This window comes from Trichoplusia ni, chromosome 1 (genome assembly GCF_003590095.1).
Source record: "Trichoplusia ni isolate ovarian cell line Hi5 chromosome 1, tn1, whole genome shotgun sequence".
NCBI classification, from domain to species: Eukaryota; Metazoa; Arthropoda; class Insecta; order Lepidoptera; family Noctuidae; genus Trichoplusia; species Trichoplusia ni.
In genome coordinates, this window is record NC_039478.1 from 1,561,024 (window position 1) to 1,570,051 (window position 9,028).

At 41.6% G+C, this 9,028-nt stretch overlaps 2 protein-coding genes across 2 annotated transcripts; both read left to right on the top strand.

The window, feature by feature from the left end:
* The first annotated feature begins 1,642 nt into the window (after positions 1-1,642).
* LOC113504540 (titin) lies at positions 1,643-7,073 on the top strand. The gene is made up of 3 exons (XM_026886927.1): positions 1,643-1,777; positions 2,113-3,540; positions 5,231-7,073. Exons 1-3 carry the CDS (start codon positions 1,708-1,710, stop codon positions 6,955-6,957), a joined length of 3,225 nt encoding a protein of 1,074 aa, XP_026742728.1. The 5' UTR covers positions 1,643-1,707; the 3' UTR covers positions 6,958-7,073.
* Positions 7,011-8,917, top strand: LOC113500110 (cytosol aminopeptidase-like). The gene is made up of 2 exons (XM_026880786.1): positions 7,011-7,031; positions 7,139-8,917. The coding sequence occupies exons 1-2, from the start codon at positions 7,011-7,013 to the stop codon at positions 8,804-8,806; spliced, it is 1,689 nt and encodes a 562-aa protein (XP_026736587.1). The 3' UTR covers positions 8,807-8,917.
* The last annotated feature ends 111 nt before the right edge of the window (positions 8,918-9,028 follow it).

A 9,028-nucleotide genomic window follows, 5' to 3' on the forward strand; every position in this document is an offset into this window, starting at 1 on the left:
GATGTTCTCAAATATTTTTCCCACAATTATTGCCGCTAGTACCTCTACCAGATAATGTTACATTCCTGTTGAAACAGTTTCCTAAAATAATGTTGTTCTATGTTCAAGCGTCGAAAAGTACGAGGTATGCGTAGGCGCTGGCTGATATATACACAACAAGATCTACTAATCAGCAGCTACGGCAAACATTCAAAACAGATACCATCGCAATTGTAATCAAATTTTATGGTTCTTGGTGCAGAGAATGCTGAAACAGAATTGAGTCAGGCATTTTAAGGTAGATAGATAGAATACTCTTTATTGTACACCATTAGGTAAAACAAATTAGGTCTATACAAAAAAATATGATGAGTACAAAAGGCGGTCTTATCGCTAAAAAGCAATCTCTTCCAGACAACCTTTGGATGGAATTGAGTTATAGAAGAATTTGAAACAGGGCAGTAAATGGCGTATATTAAGATAAATATAATATATACTACGTAAACAAAATATTAGAGCATAGAATAGACTAGGTAAATAATAAAAGTAGATATAAGAAAAAATAAAATAATAATAGGTACAGTGTGTTGAAAGAATTAACATGCTTTCACTCTAGCTGATGCAGTTCACTTCGTTGGGCGTTAGATTTCATGGTCAATATATTATAGCCACATACTCACAAAATATGTGGCCTCCTATTGATAAGAGAACTTCGCCATTGGGCCTGTAGTTTCTGTGATTCCTTACTGCAACATCACAAACTGACAAATTTGGGCTCTTTATAATGCATAGTATAGATAATGTGGTGAAAACACTTGTCAATATCAGGGCAGGGCACATGCGGATGGAAGAAAAAAAGAGAGCGTGTAATCGTCACACGTGATTTTCAAACCTTTTTTTTGTCTTCCAATATTTTGATGGTTTTGTTAATGAAATGTCTATTGTCAAAAAAAAAAACAAAAGTATTAAAGAACCGGATGGTACAGAAACGTGTCTCCATATTTCCTACTGTAATGGATTCCGATGCATTATCGTCCAGATACTGAACAAAAAATCAGGTCATTGCTCTAGATCAATCCAAATCAATTATTGGGAAACAGCTGCCATCTACACTTTCAGCAAGAAATCACGCCAATCCTCGTTCTGGCACGTTTTTATTTAGACTCAAACCCTCTCTAAACGAAGGAACATTTTTAAAGCTTAAAAATAAGTTTGTTCAGGGCTTTGCCAACAGATGGATCTTGCGTCGGTGATCCACCAAGAAAATCTTTAAACTATTTTTGCTTTACAAATAGGATGTAATATCGGTGAGTGACAATAGATGTCTACCACCGTGTCTTTATATTTGAACAACACTGTTTATAAATTAAGCAAGATATAATAATTCAATAAACATTAAGAGTCAGTACGTTCAACCTAAAACACCCTACGTCTTACGATACTGTTGATGTATGATTAGAAAGTTACAGATGGTTACATTTCGTTTACAATAATAATTATGGGCAATTTGGCAATGCTGTCAGATGATTGATATGGATGAACATCATAGATGCGCCAAAGGTCGTGGTTCGTAGATCGTTAATGAAAACCTATCGATCAAACAGATCAAGATCGCATCCGGGCGCGCGGGCGCGGCGCTGCGCAGAGTTATTCCCAGAGCGCGGCGCGCGGAGCGGGCGGGGGCGAGCGGGCGCCGCGCTCAGTGTGTCGGCGCGCGCCGCCGCCGCCATGGGCAACCAGCACTCCGCCTCACACTACGTCCACAAGCCCAGCAAGAACGTGCGCTGGAAAACTGCAGGTAAACCCACCACTGACACCCTGACCAACGGAGCCTCCACGCTCTGCCTCGGACACGTGTGCAGCTCATGCGAGCCCCCTGCCTACATTTCTATTTTTAAAAAGACTGCGCGCTGCGATTCCTAAAGCGTGGCACAACAAAACAAATCGTAAGACCGTCCGCGTTCATGTAACGATTATCACGCGTCTAATTTTGAAAGGAGTTTTATGCCAAATGGCTTATACCGGCAGCACCGTCGGTACCAAACAAAGGTTAACGCCCGACTAGACATATTTAATTTTAACTTAAATCATTTAAATGCATTGAGTAACACCGTGTCACGTCTCGGTTTCTAGGACGACCTGCTACACCAGGGAAGCCGGATATCGTTCCGATACTCTCGGATGACGAACCGAACTCGATCACGTTGCGATGGGCGCCGGCAGCGCACGACGGCGGCGCGCCTCTGCTGGGCTACCAGGTGGAGTGCAACCGCCTCGGCTCGCCGGACTGGATCCGCACGGCGCCGCCTGTAGTGCTGCGCCCCGAGCTGGTGCTCACCGGCCTCGAACCTCCATTCCGCTACCAGTTCCGGGTGGCAGCACTCAACGCCGTGGGACGCTCAGACTACAGCGACTTGTCCGACGTCCTCACGGTCAGTTCCGACCGCCTTCCTCATGAACCACCACTATTTCTTCAACACTTAGACGATATAACTGCTCTTGAAAACGATAAAACCGAATTCCGCGTTGCTTTCTCCGGCATTCCACCGCCGACTATAGCGTGGTTCAAGGATGATTATGAAATTTTCAGTAGCAGAAGGACGGCGATCACAACGAGCGAGTCCACGAGCGTTCTTGTCTTTCATCAAACTTTACCAAGCGATGAAGGCGAAATAAAATGCACAGCAACAAATCGCAGTGGACACGCAGTGACAAAAGCTCGACTGTCACTTGAAGCCGCACCGAAGTTACGCTATCCGCGTCAATATGAGGACGGCTTGCTGTACGAAATAAACGAAACCGTTTTCTTAAAAACGACGATAGTTGGGAAACCGACGCCAACTATAGAATGGAGACATGATGGCCAACCCATAGTGGTAGATGACCGAGTGGAAATCTCGAATACTGCTAAGTTCTCGATGCTGAAGATACACTCAGCACGAAGGAGTGACCGTGGTGAATACCAAATACATGCTAAAAACAGAATCGGGGAAGACACAGCAGCTTTTCTCGTCACCATCACTGCTCCTCCGGATCCACCTCAGCGAGTATCGGTCGCGCGTCAAGTAGATAAGTCAGTCACTCTGGACTGGGAGCCTCCCGAGGACGACGGTGGCTGTCGCATCGGCAACTATGTGGTGGAGTACTACCGCAACGGCTGGAACGTATGGCTCAAAGCAACCACTAGCCGCAAAACTAACGTCACTCTATTCGACCTGATCGAAGGGAGCGAGTATCGTTTCCGTGTGAAAGCGGAGAGTCCATATGGGATGAGTGCACCGAGCGTGGAATCGGCTCCAGTGAAGATACCTGGCCGGCCGGTCGACATGGAGTTTTTGGCAGTGGAGTCTAAGATAATAAACGAGGTGCTGACGCGGGAGGATGGCGCCGCAGAGGCGCGCGTGTCGCCGGCTCCGCGCCGCAAGCGCGCGCAGACGGCGCCGGCCGAGCCGCAGCCGCCGCAGCGCCAGCCGCGCCGCTCGCCCGCGCGGGACCTCTCCGGCAGCAGCGAGTTCATGCTGGTACTGTACCCGGACTCACAGAAACAGATGGATAAATCCGGTGAGCATACACTTCTTGTTTACAAGCGATATGCGCCATGTCTAATGGTAATCATAGTTGGTGTTTTTGTAACACAAAACTATTGAAATAAAAAACATATTTTTAGGTGGGTACCGACAACCCACAGTGATCAAAATCAATGATTAAAACTGATCAAGTTACAGATAAATGCATCAACATTTTGGGCTTTTAGCGAAATATTGGTCTAGCGGTACATATATTTCATTAAAATCGATGAAAATAACATTTAGAAGCATCGTGTTTCTAAGGGAAGAGCTATAAAACAACTTGACGTGCTTGGTAACACAGCTGTAAAATGTAACCTGTTTATTGTACAATAGATTATAACAATCAATAATGGACAGGAGGCCTTTGCCTGCAGTGGGACAATGATGAAGAAACAAGAAAAAAACAAAACAATCTACTATCTAAACATTTTTAGCGCATAACTAATACTTTCTGAGGAACTTCAACTAACAACGCAAAATCTATGTCAAATATGAGCTTCTCTGAATTGTTGCAGCCGAATATAACATTCAGTTTATGCGATTGCGATTTGGGAATTGCTAACCGCGAGGCGACGTGCTGCGGGTTCGATCCCCGAAGCTGTAGCTTACTCATAAATACTTGCTCTGAATATTCGAGTTCTTTAGGAAATGAATTCCTCGTGACAGTTTACGTGATTTATGTCTCTACAATGAAATGGGTTTAACATGGCTAGCTTCACTGAATACTTCTCAGCAATTCGAGTTAAAGCTGCGACGCCCTTGTGGCTGCAATTCTTATTTGTATACAGTTCTCATTATAAACGTTCTCTTAAGTCGACTTTATGCTTTAGGATACTAATTTTCATCAGCTCTTATTGGAAGAGCACTAAATTTCAACAAAATCTAATAGTAGTATAGATACATAAGATAACTGTGTGTCTGTATGTTTGTTATCCCTTCAAGCAATACAGAAATAAATTATTACTAGATTTGTAATGGATATAACTGAGATTCTGATTTTTTATCGCGGATAAGACAGCTGGGAACTGCTAGTAATAAGTAGGGTATAATCACATGACATAAACCGTGTAATCGTTAACATATTCTATATTAATATGGACTTCATTGTTGTCAGTGATGTCATTTCACAATTGTCTGCATAACACTTGCACACTTGCGACTGTAAATATCCGGAGCGCAAACGAGACGATGATAAGTGGCTAGACGTGAGGTGACAACGTTACTATTATAAATAAACCTACGAGAACCAATAGACGAAATACAACAGGCCTAAACATACGAAATCATTCACCTGCACAATTATTTAGCAAGCAGTCTTGAATACAATATTAAATAAAGAGATGGGTAATGCCTTGAGGAATGGGGCGTCTAAATATAGACGTCCGCCAAAGCTAGCTACAAGTTTAACAGATCGGTGCCTTGTTACGCGTTAACAAAACTCCGAATAACATAAGAGTGATGTTTTGCATGCACAACTCCTGCGAAATTTACATACAGCAGAACATAGCGAGTTTTATGTTTTCAGCGCAAATAGTTACAAAATACATCTACGATGTTTATGTTTGGTCTCGCCACAAACTTAAAGCTATGAAGCGAATGTTCTTTTCAGTAAATGCGAAGGTTACCTATGTTAAACATTTTAATTTTCACGCTTTTTACAAAAATCATGTTTTCACTTTCAGAAAAGCGGCAATCTTTCCAACTCGATCTGGATTCACTGACGCCGCCCCCACTCTCGTTCTCTGCACCCGAGTTGAGCTCTCGCTGCGTGATGCCATTCAAAGCGCTCCGCAATGCCGTCAGCTCTTCACAGCTTCTTCACGAACTTGCTATGGCACGCGTACATAAAGCAGTCGCCATGAAAGAGGAACAAACTAAAAATAAAGATAGACCCCCTAATCACAACACTGACATTCCGTATAATTCTAGCCTTGATCGCGAAAACGTAAAAAATAACAATAACATAACAGAACCAATGGAAGACACCACTGAAACAAAGAAAAAGCACCCAGATATTATAATCAAATCAGATTCCATTGAAGATACAGAGTATAAATATAATCCACATCAAGTATCGATGGATTCCGAAGCATCAGAGCATAAGTGGCAACATATGTCGTTTGATGAAGACTATACGGCTAGTACCGTGTCTACAGATGAGGAATATACAGACGATGGAAGTCTCGACGCAGACCTTGATAGACGAAGCCAATATTCAAACGAAGAAGAAACATACAATCCAAGAGACAAAATGGCTCGCCCTTCACCTTTAAAAGAGTTTATCGAGGAAGAAGAAGAGCCGTCGGAATCTGAGCCGCTAAAACCTTTACCTCTCCCTGACCCTAATTTTGTTCCAAAACCTATATTAAAACGAAGAGAAGCCGATATAGTAGAAACAAAACCAGCAACGGAGCCAACTCCACCAAAAATAGAAGAAAAGCCTAAAACAACAGACTATCTCAAAATCGAAAAGCCTAAAATTTTTGAAAAATCTAAAACTGCTCCAAAAACTAAGTCCTCCGAGAAATCTGAAAAATCAAAAGCAGTTGAAAAAGCTAAAAAAGAAGATAAGATAACATTATTTAAGAAAATTACCAAATTACCTGGTCAGAAATCATTTCAGTTTCCTAAATTGTTAAACAAAAAAGGGCTTGAGAAATCCGAAGAAGATTTACCCAACGAGAAAACCAAAGTAAATAATAAAATAGATAAAATACAAGATAAAGTCAGTGAAGAGGGAAGGACAGTGATCGATTACTATGGAAATATTGTAAAAGAATACGGTAGACCAAAGAAAGCTCCTGCTCCTATGTACCTTAAAACAGAAGATTTGAAGGAAGCTGCTGAACAACAGCAACTAGAAGAAAAGAAACCGGAAAACAATGATGAAAATAAAGCAACAAACCAAGTCCAAGCTCAAGCTGGAAAGCCAAAGAAAACGGTGACTAAACCAAATAACACTAAAGTGGCACCTGTCAAAGGAAAACCGGCAAATTCTGTTAACAAAGCAGTAAAGCCAAAATCATCGCCTACCGGAGACAAGAATCAATTAGAAAAGAAAGTCAAAACGGAACCGCCCAAACCTGTAGATATACAGAACAACACACCAAAGAAAGGTACTCAACAGATAGTGCTAAGGAAAGCAGAAAGGGCAACTATCGTTATACCCATAAACTATCAAGAACTTGAAGAGAAAGCTAAAATTAATGTAAGGTCCGCCATAGATTACACAGTGGACGTTTGTTTACTAATTCTAGCTTTTTGGGTTTACTTCTTCAAAGACGAGAGACTCGCCATTCCCTTTCTCACCTTGATTATATACCGACAGCTTCAAGAAACGCTCTTGCTGAATATTCCCGAGTGGTACAAACGTTATACTCCGAACTGGCTCAAGAAGAAAACTTCTTGACCTCTCCCAAAAGACATGTTGTGCGACATTCTGAATTGATTGAATTGTGAGCAATGTATGATTTGTATGATATTGTGAACATATTTGTTTTTATTAATATATAAACTTACATATTATATAAGTCTAATGATTAAATTATAATAAAAACTCTAACTTAAAAGTAGTCGCCCAAAACTAGTAGGCAAAGACTTCAAAATATCACACTTTTTTAACAAAAAAAATCGTTATCAAAATTAAAATGTTGTATTTACGCCATAGTATTATGTCACTTCCTAAATGTGTGCGCCTTATATCTCAATTTAAATTGCCGAAGACAGACTGTGTTCCTTACACACCGCCTCGTAAAGTGATAGACCCTAAATTATGCGCGCGCCGTGATCGTGGACTTGTTCTTGGAGTTTATTTTAACGAGAATGTTGATTCTGAACCCGCTATTCTCACTGCTAGTGGTCAGAAGTATGATGCGGAAATTTCCGGAAAATTGTGGTCAATGTTAAAACTTACTCCGATACCAAAACTTGGGGAAACTAGAGTATTTTATGACTTGGATCCAAAGTATGCTTTTGTCGCTGTCGCTGGACTCGGTAGTGAATGCTTAAGCTATAGCCAAATCGAGCAACTGGATGAGACCAAGGAAGCTATAAGAATAGCATCTGCTGCTGGAGCAAAAGCACTGCAACCTTTCAACCCTAAAAATATTGACATTGAGTCCTTCGGGAACGCTGAGGCGGCTGCTGAGGGAGCAAACCTCGCAATATGGCAATTTAAAGAATATAAATCAATTAAACACAAAACAATCGTTCCAAATCCAATTTTGCATCTTTATGATGACTGCGATTTTGATAGTTGGAAAATAGGCTCACTGAAAGCTGAAGCACAGAATCTTGCGAGATATTTACAAGAAATGCCAGCAAATATTTTAAACCCAACTAAGTTTGCTAAAATAGCTGTGGATCTTTTATGCGATTTAGATATAAATGTTGAGGTAAAAACAAAGGGCTGGGCGGAAAAGCATGAAATGGCTGGATTTGTATCCGTCGGAAAGTCATCGATCCAGCCACCATTGTACGTCGAAATTAGTTATTACGGTGCCGATGAATGTACTCGGCCAATAGTAATGATTGGTAAAGGAGTAACCTTTGATAGCGGAAGCTTAGACCTAAAGAGCCCGAGTGAATTGAGATACATGAAAGGCGACATGGCCGGGGCAGCTTGCGTAGTGGCGATAACGAGAGCCGCGGCCAGGCTCAAACTTCCCATTAACATCAGAGGTATCCTACCGTTATGCGAACTGATGCCTAATGGAAACAGTCCCAAATTTGGTGATGTTATATCCAGTGCAACCGAGAAATCAATTCGAATAAGAATGCCATCACGCGAAGGTCGATTACTCATAGCAGACAGTCTAGTTTATGCACGAAATTTCTGGCCCAAATTTATCATCGATATAGGAACTATGTCAAAAGAATTATTACATTTTCTCGGTGGAGCGGCGTGCGCTTGTTACACAAACTCCGATGACTTGTTCCACGACTTAGAGGCAGCGAGCTGTTACACTGGTGACAGAATATGGAGAATGCCACTATGGAGATTTTATGAGGACCGCGTAAGGAATTGTAAAACTGCGGACGTCGGAAATACTGGACTCGAGGAATACGGAGACTCGGCCAACTGTGCCGCATTCTTGAAACAGTTTATACACGACAGCCAGTGGGTGCACCTGGACACTTACAATGTAGCCTATACAAAAGGATATGACTACCCGTACCTGAACCGCGGCATGACCGGCCGCCCCACCAGGACCGTCATAGAGCTTCTCAACCAAATGGTGGCGAAGTCTAAATTATAACGTATTTAGTATCTAAATAACATTTGTGTAGTAATATCGTTCGTAACCTATTGCCTATCTAGGTACATTTTGGATTTATATATTTGGCAAATAATAAACCTTTAAACAATTCATGGTTTTATTGATTTAATATAATTTTGTCAAATATGTGTAACGTTAGAGACATGGAGTTTTTTTGTAGATCGAGGTTTTATTCTTCGTCGTCAAGTTCTAGAGCGCAGT